Raw genomic sequence first — 17,034 nt, 5'->3', positions numbered from 1 at the left:
ATGGGAAGAGATAGATGTGAGGGAGGCACTGTGGTTTTAAGCTAGCACCTATGGCTGTACATAGCTAAGCTGATGTCTCAGTGGAGGGTAACTTAAACTTTTTGCCAAACAGTTGTTTATAGTGAAAAAAATTTTTGAGACATGATGTGACATCACTTATCAGTGAAAGTTTGCAAGGAGCCTATATTGTCAGATTCAAAATCCTTGCTTGCTTAACTGAACTAGGTCACAAAGAGTAAGAGAACATAAGCTAACAAATGTAAATATTAATGTAAACTGTTACTGGAAGCAATCACATATTGTCCACTGAAGAGAAACATTCCAGTTTCAAAACAGAACAACAATGTTAGAGGAAAAATTCCAAACATGGTATTATAGTTCAAACTGCTCACATAGTCATCCTGGTTTGAATTTACTTTAGGTAATGTTTTCAAAGTGGGAGAAGGTAAGAAATTGTTTATTATCTTATCATGTCAAGTATTAACAATGCCTTGTTGTGCAAAGTTTATTTTACCTCATTCAAAAAGTCAGGTTCCTTTGACAGTTCTGTGCTTGGAGGTAGAACTGAACTATCCTCCTTGTGAAAACAGTAAAGTGTTACCGGAGTATTTTAACATTGTTATGGGCGTGTAGTGCTATTTTAGAATGTCCACTAATGATCCACAATTTTTTAACATATTATTTTTAAATTAATGTGTTCTACTGTGGGTAGAAGCTTATGAATTCATAAGCACTTAGGAGTAATTATTCTTTTTATAACTATAGTCTTGGAACACCATCATTTTTAGAAGAGATAGGCAGGTAGAAATGAAGAATGGCAGTGGCCTAAGTTCTCTGTTTCTGAAGTAACTGATTTTAAGGTGTTATACCAGCAAGAAATGGCCTGAATATAACATTGAAAGTTGGAATCTCCCTATAATAAGTGTTACAACTACCAGAGAATTAACTAGGGGTCTGAAAACAAGTAATCTGAGAAAGGGTATTTTTGTCTCTTTAAGTTATTATCATCTATAAAAACAAAATGTAAAGAATCCCTTTTTGAAGCATAACACTTGCCAGCAGCTTTTGTGCTAGAGAGACAAATCTGCTTTACTTCAGTTAAAGTCCTCTTAACAAAGAACAGAATCCTTTCAAATGTAAACTAGTAAGATGCTAGGAATAGATATTTCATTTGCAATATTTGTCATCTTTCCTGTGGTTTTCTTTAATTTCCTTTCTTCTATTTTTTTATCTGACAGTCTTTTCTTCACAAACCCATCTGTGATTTTAAATACTCTGCTTAAGCTGTGCGAAAGCTTTTTTCCATGAAGTGTTGAAGTCTTTCTGCCGCCTCATAGGTCTGAGCTGCTTCTCGGCTGAAATGAATTTTCCTTTTTGTGAACAGTTGTATACATGTTTATGGCTAATGTTTAGATTAGCTTGTCCCGCTCTTCGTGGATGGTTAAACAAGCCTATGTATTCTGAGATACATAGTCAATAGTTTATAATACTGTCATGAAATGCTAAAGCTAAATTTTCCAGGAGAATTTATTACCACACAAAGACAGATCTTATACTTTCCTTCAGCCATGCTGTAGTTCTCTCTTCTGATCCATTTCCAAGTCTGTACTCTAAACAACTGAAACCAAGTGTTACAAGTGATCAACCCTGAAACTGACTTGTATGTCACTGTGTGTTGCTCAAAAACCTCAAAAATTATTCCTTGCCATCTCTGTAATTCCTTTCTATCTCTGCCAGATAGGAAAGTGTATGTGGAATGACAGTGTCACTCTAAAAGCTGTTCGAAATCATGAAGACATATGCTCAGAATATATTATCCTGGCAGAACTGTTTGTAGTGCAACACAGTGTGTGTTTGTGTATCAGTATAAATGTATTTAATCACAGAAAGCTTATCAATGTAGTTGAATTATTTTATCACTTACAAGAACAAATAAGTAAAACCATTAATTGCCTATTGGTGGCCTAGGGACTGCCATTAAATGTAGCAGCTGTTCAAACACTGCTTTAGTTATGAGAACATATGTTATTTATAGAGGGAATGTTGGCCAGCTCCAGGGGTTATCCCTTATTCTTTTTGAAAGGAATGATGCGATCTTTAACTGCAGTTGGATCAATGCAGAGAAGACAGACCTAATTTTCATGCCTAAGGGCAGTACCTCTGTGACTGCAGTGCTAATGCTTATGCTGTACCTCTGCTAACTCTGGCTCTTGACCATTGTCTGTGAACAGCTTCCTGCCAGACAAAGCATATTTTTTTCAATGAAGGTGTTCACAGTGTTTTCTTTTCCTCAGATTACTTACTTGGATGTTCCCCTATCCATAAGGCACTTTGAATCTTTGTTGGCTTTGCACCAGTGTGGGGACAGGGGATGGGGTAGAGGTGTTGTGGGTTTAGTTTTTCCTTTGGGTTGTTGTCACATAACTGAGAGGATAGGAATTGAAATTCCCAGTTGAGCTGACAGAAGTAAATGTGTGAGCTTTTTCTGAAGACCACATATTTCTTATTGTCAGGTTTGTGTATAGGGTGAACATTCATACATTTATCTCTCCTTTCTGTTTGTCTATATGCAAAGATGAGTCCAGCATCTTCAGAGGCTGCAGCTTACTGCACTATATTAAATGGCCTTGCTTTGGTTTTCATCATTGTTTCTAGCTTGGCTGTTTTCTCTGTGAGCACCTGCTGCCCATCATCACAGAGACGTGATGTGATTGGGAAAGCAAGTGATCCTCCTCATCACAGGTGGGAGGGGAAGTGAACCATGTCAGTCTCAATTAGATTATACAGGAGAAAGGAAAGATAAATTAATTTCCATATGAAGTGAGCTGGGGAGCCAGTTCTGAAAATGAACAGAGTGTACCTCACAATAAAGAGGTTGGGGTAAGTCAGGCTGAGGTCCTTGTCTGCTGCTGAATCACCCTGGGGAGAGGAAGAGGCAAACGAGAATACAGACGGTACCCATTTGCTGCTTTTTAAAAGACTGATGCAGTCATTCACCTTAGCTGATGATTCAGGGTAGCTAGTCCATGAGAAGGGGTTGAAACTCCTGTAAAACTGAACATAGAGACACGTCACCGTTGGAAGGAAAGGCTTTCTCTGTACATTTGGCCTGAATATGAAAATTGCATTGTTGTTAAAATATTTTCTAAACCTGTGTAAGTAAATACAAAGGTTTCCAACATCCCACTTTCGTATCTTTTCCTTTCATTAATAGTAAAATGAAGGCATTAAAAAAAAAAATCCTTCATCTTGTGTCGAATTGCTGTTTTTCTCTTCAACTATGTGCAGTCTTGGAAGAGTTTTTAGCTAGCACTATTGGTTTAGGGAGGCAGTGATCTGTTTGGGCAGTGGAAATAAACACTAAAGGTGTCATGATAAAGGAATTCGGTGCAAAATGTTCTGCACAACCATATGTGCATGAATGAAACAAAACAGCTCTTAAAATTTACAGTCTTCTGAAAGAAAGATAGCACAACACTCGTTTTCCAGCTCAAAGCTCTTGGAAGACATTTAACATATATTTCATTATGTTCTTTACTTGGAAGGTTATTTAGATACTGCTCTATATGATGTGCAAACTTGAGTTCTTTCCTCTGTAGTTTCATGGTACAGTCCCAACAGATGAGATAGTTCTGCAAGGCTGCTCAACCACATGTTTGATTTGGTCCAGGAACCTTTGTTTTAAACTGACTATTTTATACACTGTTTTTTTGTCTGAAGTACGTGGGACTGGTAAATATTTTCCTTCTCTCACAATTAAATTTATTTCTCTACCAGTAGAGAGGTGATAATTTGAGTTACAATTGAGGTGCCTTTTTTTCCTTCTGAAAGGACTGAACTGAGGCTAACAGGATAATTGAATATGTCTGTGATAGTTCTCCCCATATATTTCTTATTCTCAGAAAAAACTGTTCTTCTTTTTCCAAGATACTCTTACCTTTACTAATAAGTCTTCTGACTCAAGCAGAATTATTCAAATAGGTCTATTGTTGGAATACCCTGTTCACTTGATTAAAGGCCCAACTCTGCTTCAATGCATTTTTTTTTGCTTGACCTCCATCTGTCAATATTGTTGCATTTGCTTTTTCATTATATTCATAGCTGTCCACAATTCATTCAAAATGATGCAGCTGGAATAAACTTGGGCACTAACCCAGACAGTGAGAATATAGAGACTTGTATAAGGATCTTAATGTATTTTGGCAAATCCTGCATTAAAGATTCTTTGTTGTTGTTGTTGTTATATACTTGATATATGAGCAGAAGAAAAAGTTTGTAGATATTTGCAACAAGATGTGTATATGAAAGTTCTGCTTTAAAAAAAAGAAGGGGACATATACAAGTGGAGGTATAAAGTGCTATTAATTTGGTTAAATTCCAATATGTTGTCCCAATGGCAGAAAAAAAAGTTGGATTCACTGACTTGAAGCCTTTTTGATGAGGCCAAACTTACTTCTACTGAGTAGCTTAGATTCTTGAGTACTGTGTTACCAAAAGGCTAAAAGCATGCAAAATTAGGAAATCTTTCTCTATCTAAGGACAGTACGTCTATAGAAACTCAAGGAGAAGAGAGTAATTTTTTATATGCTGTATGTTGCTTAGTTTAATATGATCACATACTTGGAGATAAACAATTACAGTTTTTATTGCAAAATTGTATTTTTATAGGCATATCAAAGGAGCTAAATACATTTTGGTTGCAATCGCATAGAAATATTTTTAAATGAAAAATTACTGCAAAGCAAAGATATGTCTAGTTGGAGATGAGAAGGAGAGGAAGAGCATTGTCTTCCCAAGTCCCAGTTGCCAAATGTGAACTTTATAGTGTACAAAGATAGTAAAAAAGCAACCCAGTTTTTCTTGGCTTTTCTGTAGAGGAAAAAGCAGAAACATTCAAATTAATTTTGTGAGAGGATCTTGCACACAAACACTGGTCCAAGTTCCTGCAAATGAAAACTGGTTGCCTGGTAATTGGATACAGAATAGTGCTGTATCAAGATTTAATAATGTATTTAAAATACAAAGTACAGAAATAAAAATTCTTTTCTTTTTTTCTCTTCCAGGTTCTCTGGGAGATGCTAACAAGGGAGGTCCCCTTTAAAGGCTTGGAAGGATTACAAGTAGCTTGGCTTGTAGTGGAAAAAAACGAGGTAAGACTACGTTTCTACATTCAGGTACATAGATCAGAAAACAGTATTGGGGTTTTGCAAAAGACTTTTTCATCTTCTTCAAATTGAAAGTAAGTTCACGCGTATGGAAAGATTAGCAGTAGGAGCTAACACAAAGGGTCAAAGTGATGTTATTCCTCATGAATGGACCCTTTACATCTAATTGTTGCAGCTTCACGTCGTGATGCTGTAGATCAAAAATTGTACAAGTACTGTACTAGTTTCTCAGTCTCAATTGTAAAACCTAGGGGTTTGTTCTTAGTGATGAAAGAAGCCATTGCGTCCAAGGTAGGGGAACAGTTTAACTCCATCTCCTGCGTTTAGGACATCTTTTTACTGGCCGGGAGTTGATATATCTGTAAGAGACCTTCAGCTACTTCAACTTAACTCTCCCAGCAGGAGTCACTATAGTACAAGAAACTGCCGCTTAGATGAAAATTTCAAAAATAAAAGAAGAAAAAATAGTTTTAAAAAAAGAGAGAAATTACAGTTTTGCCACCTACGTTCAACACTACATTGAAGATGAGCTCCTCACTGGTATCGGCAAGGCTGTGGCATAGCTGCAAGCCTCCTCATGCAGAGTCTTTCCATTTCAAAAGCACTTCAGTGGTGTAAACACCGTTTGTACAGTGTCCCCAGCCTCGCTTTTCTTCTTCTCACAAATTGAGGCTTTCAGTTAGTTGGACATGTGAGCATATATCTGAACACATAGTCCCTTGATATCAAAGACAGTAACTACATTTAAAAAACATTTAAAGTTGTGACTGTACCACACACAGACAAGCATGGAAATCCTCCACAAAGATGAAACCTCCTCTATCTAGACACAGCGGAAGCTTGGGAAACATTACAATGGCGAGGCACTGGCTATACAATACAGATTTCTATTATTCTACATAAACTGTTTCTCAAAATGCTTCAGAGTTAAACAGAGGAGTTAGGTTTCCTCCTCTTAGTTTAATGTTTTTTGTTGGTGTTTTTTTCCCCTCTCTCTTTTTTTCTTCTTTTTGAGGACTGGATTAATTCCAGTGAGTGACACTGTGATATACCAATTAGTTGGAAATGCTACACTAACAGTGTGAAGATTGTGAATGTGGTCTTCTGCTGCATTTATCAGAGCAGGGGGCACAAAGACACTCTTTCTCCTAGTTCAGGAAAAGCCTCACACATCATTTTGAAGGAGGGACCATAAAGCCTTCCATCAACAGTATTTGGTTCTTGTGCCTACCACATGCAGTTTTATGTAAGGGGTACAGAGTGGCACTGGGAATGTTGTAAAGAGATGCAGTCACATGCTGAAACATGCCTAAGAGTACAACACACATTTCTCTACAATTTTCCAGAGCAAGGAATTGCATAAAATACAGTATGAACAAAATGTAGACATGACTATTTTTCCTAATGGGTAAAGAAGCCTAAGGGGTGGCATTCTCAGAGCCACCTCTTTGTCTGTCAGGTACCACTAGCCTGTTGCTACCACTTTGCTTAGAGGACTGTGAGGGAGCTTAGAGGGCATTGCATACTTTAAATTTTTTCTGGCCATGACATGGGTAACATGCCCAGCATAAGCCTTGTAAAAGTCAGTTTGTGCTACTTTTCTTCGTGTTCTGTGTCCCGAAACAAGTGTAAGGGTCAGGTTCTGCTCTCAGTTCAGTCTGTTGATACAGTTGGGATTGCATGGTTCCAGTCCACAACAGGATTGGATCACTGTTGAGCCACTCCTCCATTTTTTGGACTGCAAGTCTTTTGTTAAAATCAGTGAGGGATTGAGGCCAAAGCATAATTGCATAAGGTGAAAAATCCCCTTTGTAAAGCCTGAGGCCAGCAAATGGAGTAGATTCTAATGTGTCTGTATGGATCTCCTTTGACATCTAATTTCACAGTGTTATTTTTATTCTGGTAGAGATTTTTTTAAGAAAAGAAAAGCATGAGAGTTCAGGTTATGCTAGACATGATCTCATAATAAATTGCCACTGAGAAACGTGTTCTTTATTATAATATGACATTTGGATCCTGCTACCTCTATATTACATATTATATAGGTGACATTCTTCACAAGTGAGACAAATGGTGATTGCTACTGATTGTCAACCTCCTGGAACACTGAGAGTTACAGACAATACTGTAGCAAGACTAGCCAGTGTATTTTTAGGCCAGTGACTTAGAGATCAGGCACCAGTGCAACTTATTTATGCATTGTACAAATTTCTGTGTATTTCTTCCACAGAAACCCTTGAACATTAAGTTATGACATTAATAATCAGTCTTCTGCAGTGCCCTGCCTCTGTGTCTCATGTTTCCAGTTCTTACAGGGTTCAAATGCTTTTGGAACAGAATTTAACTCTTACTTTTGGCTGCTGTGTCTTGTAAGGCTTTGCAGGTCACATTGCAGTAATGTAATGGTACACAGTGACAAAACTTACTCTGCTTTGCTTCTGAAGTGGCAATAGTAGGGCAGATGAAAGGGTCTTCCTGAGAGGATAGTCTGAACAGGAATGTGATACCTGGTTCTTGCCTCTTAGAGGACAAGGACCCTTTTTCCAGCTTGACCCCTCTTACATTTGGATTCACTTTCACTGAGAAACTGGTTTTCTATCTAACTATAAAAAATTTATTTATAAAATATGAAACATCTGAAGTCAGTTAACAGCTTTAGTGAGAGCAGAGGGACCTCCTTCAGTGTGTAATGTTGGAAGCGTGTGCAGTCAGCTGGAGAGGCTTCAGTATCTGTGTATGTGAGAAAGGATTTGCTTTTAGGCTTTCCAGTCTGGAAACAGGCAGGCTGTTAATGTAAAAATCTTCTAATTTAAAACTCTCAGCAAATGAAACCAAACTAGCAGCAAACTAATTCTATGTAGTCAGTGGTCCTGGCTATAACCAGCAACTCCTTGTCTTCAGTCATTAGGAAATATTTATGAGTTCACTGTACTCTATGAGTGCTTTCTGAGATCTGCATGTCCTCATTAATCCTTCTGACCACAGGCTCATGAAATGTCTCTTGTGTCATGTAGAGCTTCACTTAACTCTTTTTAACTCACTTAATGTAATCTATATTTCAGCTATTTGTGTGTCAAAAGTGATTATAGTATTGTACAGCTAGACCATTTATGTGGGAGAAAGGAATTAAGGCAGGCTGTACATTATGCCTGTCTGACAAGCATCTTAAAATACTATGCAGTAACCTCCACAAATGATTGTTTTAGTATTAAAAGCTATTTGTCTTGGTTTTGCATCTTTTCTCTGAGCTTTCTTAAGGAACCCCATTTGTTACTTTCTTAGAGGTCTATTAAAAATTATTTGTGCTTCTTGCTAGTGTTAGCAATTTCGATTTTTCTTTCTAATATGTCTCCGCATTTTTTATATTGTGTTTAAAAGACAGAGTGTGCTTTAGTTCTTTGAAGTCTCTTGGTCTCATAGGAAATTGCATAGCAGCTTAAAGGGAAATGCTTCCAGTAACTGGTACATTTTCTTTCCATTAGAGATTAACCATTCCAAGCAGTTGTCCCAGAAGTTTTGCAGAACTGATGCACCAATGTTGGGATGCTGATTCAAAGGTAATTAAATGTGTGTTTGATTTCTGCACCACCACCCCAGCCTTATTTTGCAAAGTGCATTAACATTTCTTTGGGGGACAAGTCTGAGCTGACACCATTGACACATTTCTTGACAAAGATACCCAAGACTGTCTTTTTTTTTTTTAGTGTGTTTATATATTTATACCTAAATTACTCTCTCTCTCCCTTTTAAACAAGAGTTACTATTCTGCTAACTTTGTAACTACTAAAGACAATGACAGGAAATATGGTAAGATGGCAAAAATGTAGCCATTTTGGAGCAAGTGGAAAAATTGTGGGGTTTATATTTTCTTTCAAAGATTAATACTTAATCCCTCTTGGATGTATGTGAACATCACATTATGAAATACAAATTTCAAGGTCCAGTTCTGTGCCCTACTTGTGTTGAAAACACAAGTATAAGTAAAGAATAAATTAATCCATAAAACATGGGTAGTAGCAGCAGCAACACATTCTAAATTAACATTAAACCTTTCCTAATCTGTTCCCTTAGAGCTTGAATGGTGAGCTTTATAATGACTGTACTGTAAGAATATGATAATAGCAGTGCTGTTTAACCATGAAAACAGAATAAAAAGTTAAGAGCTGCACCATTGTCACTATTAATCAGCTGCTACAAGGAAGGGATTGAATAAGTATTTAGACAATAAAAGCTTTTGTAGATTATGAGAGTTACCTTCTTTAAATGGACTTTGTGACCATCCTATTGTACATAAAACTGGCTGAAAAGAGCCTGTGGGCATACTAGCTTTAGTACCAAGGATTAAGATCTATTTCCTTTGCCTATGAAAACATTTGAGACATTGAAGAATAGTTAAGCAAAGGAAATTGTGCTCTTTTCCTCAAGCCAAGGTGCCAGGAAGAACTTAATTTCTTTAAACTCAGGAGAAAGTTAGCTACTACTTCACAGAGACCAAGATTAATTCCAAGACAAATGAGAGCATATAGGTGCTCCAAACTAGAATTTATCACCAAAGAGTAGCCATAGAAGAATAATATGAGAAAGGAAATATGCATTCTTGGTATCTCTTTTAAAAGCAAGGGGTTGCTTTCCTACAGAATGTATCTGGAACACTGAGATCCATCAACATGTGATTTCCACATGAACAGACATTTAATTGTCATTCTGTTAATAATTCCTTGTATCCTTCCGACAGAATAGAGGGGAGAAAAATGCTTCAAGTTTTTGAATCTACAAGTAGGCTGCTTAAGTTCTAGGTCAGTAATTACTGAAGAGGACTTTCAGTGCCAACTGCTTATCTTTACTAACTGCTCCCAAGTGTCAGCATCGCTACCAAAGGCCTCAGAATACAAATTATTGGAGCTTCTTTTCTGTAAATGTAGCACATACTAGATCAGCTCACTCTCTGCTTTGTTTGAGTCACATCCATAAGTGTCCAAAAGCCTGTTGCTGTTTCTCAAGGAGAGGGAGGGATGTGCATGTTGTAAAAGAATGATGCTTTACCATCAGGCTGAGTTCTGTCTGATAGTTCTTTATCTGGGTGTGGGCTGGTTCCTGAGGACATTCTTCCCAGAGGTATCTCTGATGCATGCAAACTGCGAATCTCGTGTGAGATGGGGTTTTTCTGACAGTCTGCTCTCCACTGCTTTTTTTCATGCAGCTCTTCTTCTGTTGGGCAATTACAGCTTTGTTCACATGACTGAAATGGAGTAATCTGTGGTCACAATTTGGACATGTGACTGACTTATTCAGTCACGTGCTGAGAAAGGTTCGCTACTTACAGCTCTCAAAATGCTTTGATAAAGGGCTGTGTGGCCTGCATGAGCCAAAAGATGGAGCACGCTCCTCTGAAATACTGCTCTCTGTAACGTTCTCTTTTTGCCAGGATTAGCTTTAGAAAATCAGATCGTTGGTGCATGAACAAGTTACTGAAGGTCAAGCAGGGGTGAGCTTGAGTATGTCAGCTGCTCAAAAGCAGTTGTTAAGGTGCATACTTCTAGCCCCCAGAAAGCATGAGGTAACTTTTGGTGCCTTACCCCTGAGAAATGAGGGATATGCATTTATGGTGGAGCTAAGGAATACACTTGGAGAGCTGCTGCAGAGCAGCTGGAGTGTCAGACACTGCTCACACCATAATTTCTTCATGGGAACAGACAGAGTTATTAATGTTGCTTTGAATTCTTAAGAATTTCTTCACACATGGAGAAAAATATCTGTAGTGCTCCACATGATACTTGGAGTGGTAGTTTCAACCAGCAGTTTAAACTGTATGAAGACAAACAGTTCACACCTTAAAATTTCTACCAAACAAGCTTTTGCTTGGGTATTAGATAATTGTAGAAACAAGGTTGCCTATCACTGATGTCTTTGTTTACTGGGGTTACTTGCTTTTGAGTCGTAGGTGAATAATTCTTTCTCATTTCATCTGTTCCTTCAGTCTCTCTCCACATCAAAGATGTTTATAAATTACAGAGTATTTTAATGGAAATCAGAAATCTGGGAACAGAGAAGAAACAAAAGCGAAATACATGGATTAAATATCCTGGTTTTATGGAGACCTATTCAGTAAGAAATACTGAGTGGAAGGAAACAATGAAAACATTAGCCAGAATTATTTCTAGAGGGGCATATATTTTAAAGATTTCAGTATGAGACATCACAGATATAAAGGGAAACAGTTTTCAAAGGCGACTCATGCCTTGATATTTTAAGAATCCCTTATAAGGGCTTTCTAGAAAGTGCTAAGCAGTTATCAACTGAAAAGAAGAATTTTTTTTTTTTTTTGGGAAGTTTCTCAGCTCAGGCTCCCAGTTTCCCAAATCACTTCTTGCCAGTTTTAGCCAAAGTACCACTCTGCATTTAGAGTGCATTTATTAAATCTGAAATTATCCTTTCCTAGGGGCAAGAAACCAACAAAACCCATATGACAGTGTAGGCTTGTGCTTTCCTGTCAGGTTTGTCTCCATCCAAAGCTGCTACCTGTAAATGTGACAGCTGCAGAGCTGGCAGGGTAACTGATGGCTGTTTACAGAATTTGCACAGCCACAGATGTACAGTACTTTGACAGTACTGTGTGTCTCTGCATTTGTTCCAGCTCCAGTTGCACCAGCTCTGCAGCCCCTTTGCCTGTAGTGCAGGACCCACCACGTGATTGTTGCTGCTTCTCCCAAATCAGTTGGTTGATCCTTTTGCCTGCCCTTAGTAAAAGCCCTGTTCTCTGACATTGTCTCCACTCTGGTTACTCCAGGCAAGCCTGATAGTAGAGCTGACTGTGCTCACTTAGTGTCAGCCCTGCCCTATACTTCACAGTATACACCTGAGAAAAAAGGAGCAAGCAAAACTCACAGATATGTTTTGTAAATTATCCTGGATAGTCCATAAAATACTGTAGCTAATGCAGCATGGGAATGTTTGCCCTTGGTGTCTTCCTGAAAATAGAATTTGTTTTGTATAGGCACATTATGTACCTGCCAGTCTGTTGAACAGTGCGTAGCAGTTGCAGTACCCTGGTAAATTTCAGGGAACCACTATCTCCTTTCTGACAGCTTCCTCACCATTTGGGAGGCCCTTGAATCCCTTCAACAGTTCACATCCACTGGTGTGGTTACAAGAGATGCAGCTGTAGCAAGAAAAAGGGTGTGAAGGCCGGTCAAAGGTTTTTCTGCCCCAAAACTGCACTGGAGTTGGTGGTGGTACCACGGATGGATTTTGTGCTCTGTGCCCCCAGTGCAGCCTACTCCTGACTGGGCAAGTTTGGGCTCTTTCCAGGGTGTGCTCAGAGGATCTGCTCAGTTGTGGCAGGTCCAGCACCATCATGCACGTGGAGGGGAGGACAGCTGCCTTACCAGCCCCCTGTAAAGGCAGGGTGACCCTGCTGGGTTTCATACAGGGGTCTGTGTCACCAGTGCAGGCAATGTGCTGCTTAACTGGTACCTGTTGCTGTGAAGCTCTGTGTGCCCAGTTTGCCACTCTCTGCATGCTGGGCTGGGGAACAAATTACATAAGCACTTGTGGCTGGGGCAAGCTTGTCTGTGGCAAAGAAAATCTGTGTAGCTCACTGAACTGCCCATTGCCTGAAATCATGGAGGTGGACCAAAAAATGACAGACAAAGCCTCCAGTTACAGCCGAATAGTGCAGCATTACAGTATAAGAGAGCTTGTCTCTTTTTTTGTTATGCATTTGACACTTTTTCATGCTGTTTGACATTTAAAATAAAGAAATTGTCTGTCTTTTATAATGTGGAAATCACTTGGATCTTCCTGAGAGAGACACCTCAGCATTGTTCCTAATTGTTTTTGTGCTCCCAAATTAAAATGCACGTTTTAATTGCGGCATCTGTAATTTTAGCAGAAATGGTATAATTAAAGGCACGGTAGAGAGAGAATGTGCATCATCCCCTTATTATGTATCTACATTTTGTTTCAACCTTTTGTCTCAACCTTGTCTGGGGTCTGTCAAACAGACTAACAGAGTCAGTGCTCTTTCAAGAAACACATTTAACTGGCTTTTTCAGTTTTCAGTTATTATCCTACTTCATAGCTTGCCCTTGGGACCAAGGGAAAAGTGGGGAAAAAAAAAAAAAAAAACCAGAGAAATTTTAACTGGTCTTTCTGGCTTGTGAGCACAGTGGGTCTTGGATGGAGAGCCCTGGAACAGAAAGTTCAGTAAATGAGCCCGGGACAGAAGAGCACAGAGTCCACTACCATGAGCCTAGCTGCCAGGCAAGACATCTTTCCCTAACCTCATTCTTCACTTCTTCCCTGGCTGCTCCCGAAGTGGCTAAGTGAGAGTTTTTCTGAAAGTATCTCCTCTGCAAAAGGGGAACTGCAGCCAGAAACCTGTTTTTGATAGGCAGCTAAATGGCTTGTTCACACACCAAAGAGTTTATGTTAATACCTGTAAAAGGCCATCTGTATAATTACTAGTTGCTGATGGTCCAGCCTTCTCTATTTGGAAGCATTTTCCCTCTTAGCTTGAGAAAAAATTATTCTCTCAAATTAAGAATCTAGATGATTGATGATTCTAATGTTTAATACTGTTTTACTAGTAGACATGGGAGACTAAGCTAAGGCTTGAGTCCTACTAGCCTGTGTGACTCCTTTAATGGAAGAACAAAATGAAACCATTTACAGATTTACAGTCCTCTTGTAGGATGCTGTGGTCAGAAAGTGTGGCAATTCCTGTTAATTGTGGGGTTTTAGTTGAAAAAATCCTGCATATAGTTTTAGTAGTTTTATATGAATGCAAATACTCTGGTTTGTTTTTCTTTTTTCTTCAGAAAAGACCATCTTTCAAGCAGATTATTTCAATCCTGGAATCTATGTCAAATGACAGCAACCTTCCAGACCAGTGTAACTCATTCCTGCATAACAAGGCAGAGTGGAGGTAAGTTTTCTTCCTCCCAAGATGATATGATGTGGTTTTACATTGAAATGCTATGAGTAGTTTTTTTTCAGAAAGACATCAGACTCCAATGATATACTGGTAGAAAATATGTGTGCTTGAAGTATTTTTAGAACATAACTTACCTTGTTGTTTTTCAGGAATGCCCAGAATGTTGCGAAACTTGTATTAGGAGCCAATGCACTTAGCTGTACCCTATATTTATTATTACAGTGGTTTCGGCATCATGATATTTATGGTTTTGTGATTCACATCTTAAAACCAATTACAATGTTTCAGTCAATAGTGTGGAGGCAAAAGAATTCAGATAACATATAGGTTTGATGCCATTTTCATAGAAAGTGTATCAGTGATGTTAATATTAAAACCAAAAAAGGGGCCTAAAAAACACACCTTCCAAGCCTCTATTTGTCCTCACTTTCATGCATTCTACCATTTCTTATGTGTTCTTTCCTTTGTGTCAGCTGTGTGTTCACACATCCAGCATATGCCCATGCCAGTCCTGTTTTTACATAGTGTTCCAGCATTGCTTGAGCATATGATTTTAGCTATTGCTGATTGTAATTGTTATTCATAAGTGATTATAAATGGAGGTGAGATTTGAGACAATTTTATTACATTACAGTTTTGCAGTAAAACTTCCAGCCTCTTTTTTGGAATGTGCCAAAACTTCAAAAACCTGTCCCTGAAGCTTATTTGTGGGTTAGAAAACTTGCTGCTTCCCAGTACAGCCTTCTGTTTGAGATGGACTATTGAAAACAGATCTGCGCAGGGAGATGATTTTTGGAGATGATCGTGCCTTAGTCTATATTAAGAAGCGTTGGCTCTATGCCAAATAAGCGGGGAGCACAAATACCGAAAGATTCCCTGCATCGAAGAAACTGGGACGGGGTGGAGGATGGGGAGGAGAACATGGAAATGGGGCTTGTTTCAAGCCCGGCAATCCCGCGTTTCTTCCGCTCCCTTCCAAGGAAAGGCAAGACGTAGATTTTTAATGGGGCGAGTGGAAAAACTGAGCTGTCGCTGGGACGCCCCCGGTCACACGGCGGGGTATAAATAGCCCGGGCCGGGCCCGCCCCGGCTGGGCCGCGCCGGCGGCGGCCCCGGGCCCGGCTGGGCTGCGGGGGCTGCGCGCCATCTGCTGGCGGCAGCGCCGCACTGCGCCCCCCGCGCCGCCCGAGGGGCCGCCCCGCAGCGCCCCCGGCCCGCCCTGCCCCGGCGCTGCTGCTGCTTTTGCTGCTGCTTTTGCTGCTGCTTTTGCTGCTGCTTTTGCTGCTGCTTTTGCTGCTGCTTTTGCTGCTGCTTTTGCTGCTGCTTTTGCTGCTGCTGCTGCTTTTGCTGCTGCTGCTTTTGCTGTTTTTGCTGCTTTTGCTGCTGCTGCTTCTGCTTTTGCTGCTGCTGCTGGGGACACCGCTGCGCCCGCAGCCATGTGTGGAGCACTCGGGGCGGTATTTAAAGTACCCCAACTCCGTGGCACCGTTGTTTATGCAGACTTTGAGCATCATATTGTGTGTTCGTCAGCAGACAGAACAAGGAGGGTTGCGAAAAAAACTACCATCCTAGTGATGGGTTTCTTATAATAAAAATATTTATTTAAAAGTTGAACAGGTACTCAACTGCCTTTAGGAAAAGCAAATAACTACTTAAATCTTGCCAATATAGCAAAATAAAAGTTGTACTAACTGACATTTGGTAACAAACATTGTTTTACTTAATCAGTATAGTTCTTGAAGTGTGACTCAAGTGGACCAAGTATTTCTTGCAAATTTTGTTTTGCTACACCTAAATTTCTCAGATGAGGAATGCCTCACTGAGATGTTAAAGATGAAAAGATGTTAATGAAAATGAAAAGCCATGTAGCAACAAAACGCTCTGTGGTACTATCAATTAATGACAGTATCAACTTCTTACCTTGGAGACTTGTGTTAAAAATAAATGTGACATTTTTTCTGGAAGAATAAATGACTTAGAGACAAGGAAATATGAGAGAGAAAATAAAAATTCATGATGGGACATGATTTGCCTGAAAGCAAAGATGATTTTGAATTGAGCTGAAATGAAAACACAACGTTCAGAAAGAGCACAATTCATGTGGGCACATGTTTGGAAGCTGTAGGGGTGCTCTCCCGTCCAAATTCTGGTAACAGCTTCCTGGCCTGGTGTGAAAGCCATGTCTGTATGGAAGCTTTCATGAAGTTTAGCCAAATAAACCGAAAGTATGCCAAAAATTTGCCACCTGAAGTAGATGAAAGATGCATAAAGTGATCCCAAAGGATAAACTAAAAGAGACTTAAGTTTGTTACTAAAAACAACTGCACATTAGTTTAATGTATTTTAACTTCTGCATTGAAAAATCTTTGCTTTTACGGATTTTTTTTTTACATTTTTTTTTATCCCATAGTAATTTGCAAAGAGATAGTGAAATCAGCAGTAGGGAAAGTATGAGATGTATTACCACAAAATAGGGAATTTTAATGAAGCCTAGATATCAGAGCCCTGGAGAAGGGTGGGCTTGGGAAAAGCAAAAATTATGCTTGTTCCTTTGAGGGGCCTCTGAATTAATGATCCAGATACTGCACTTTCACAAGGATACTGCACTTACCAAAGCAAATCAAAGCTCAGGCAAGCTGGATTGTGTTTTTCCCCACTCTGAAAAAAAGGCAAGCTGAGGTTCTTTTTCTATAGACATGCCAAATTGTAGCTGTAACAGCAAGAAACTGGAGTCTTCAGTATCACTGACTGGCTGGCATGAAAACTGAGAGTGGGCTGAGTCTCTACATGACTGCTGGATTTGATAACACAAATGATACTTTGACTTATCTATATAATATATATATATTATATAATATATAATTATATAATATATATATCAGTTATCTATATAATGCAGTCTTATTTGCAACATTTTCTGGTCTTCATTTTTAT

General features: G+C 39.1%; 1 protein-coding gene across 3 annotated transcripts in view; it reads left to right on the top strand.

Annotated features, from left to right (window-relative positions):
- MAP3K20 (mitogen-activated protein kinase kinase kinase 20) overlaps nt 1-17,034 on the top strand; it is an 88,722-nt gene that overhangs the window by 35,183 nt on the left and 36,505 nt on the right. For all 3 annotated transcript variants that reach the window (XM_053947082.1, XM_053947081.1, XM_053947083.1), the window contains exons 8-10: nt 5,064-5,150; nt 8,648-8,722; nt 13,985-14,091. In XM_053947082.1, the coding sequence (XP_053803057.1) occupies nt 5,064-5,150; nt 8,648-8,722; nt 13,985-14,091 (269 nt within the window). The remainder of the gene's footprint in view (nt 1-5,063; nt 5,151-8,647; nt 8,723-13,984; nt 14,092-17,034) is intronic.

Source organism: Vidua chalybeata, chromosome 7, assembly GCF_026979565.1.
Source record: "Vidua chalybeata isolate OUT-0048 chromosome 7, bVidCha1 merged haplotype, whole genome shotgun sequence".
NCBI classification, from domain to species: domain Eukaryota; kingdom Metazoa; phylum Chordata; class Aves; order Passeriformes; family Viduidae; genus Vidua; species Vidua chalybeata.
Note: the sequence above shows the minus strand (reverse complement) of the source record. Positions and strands in the feature narration are given on the sequence as shown.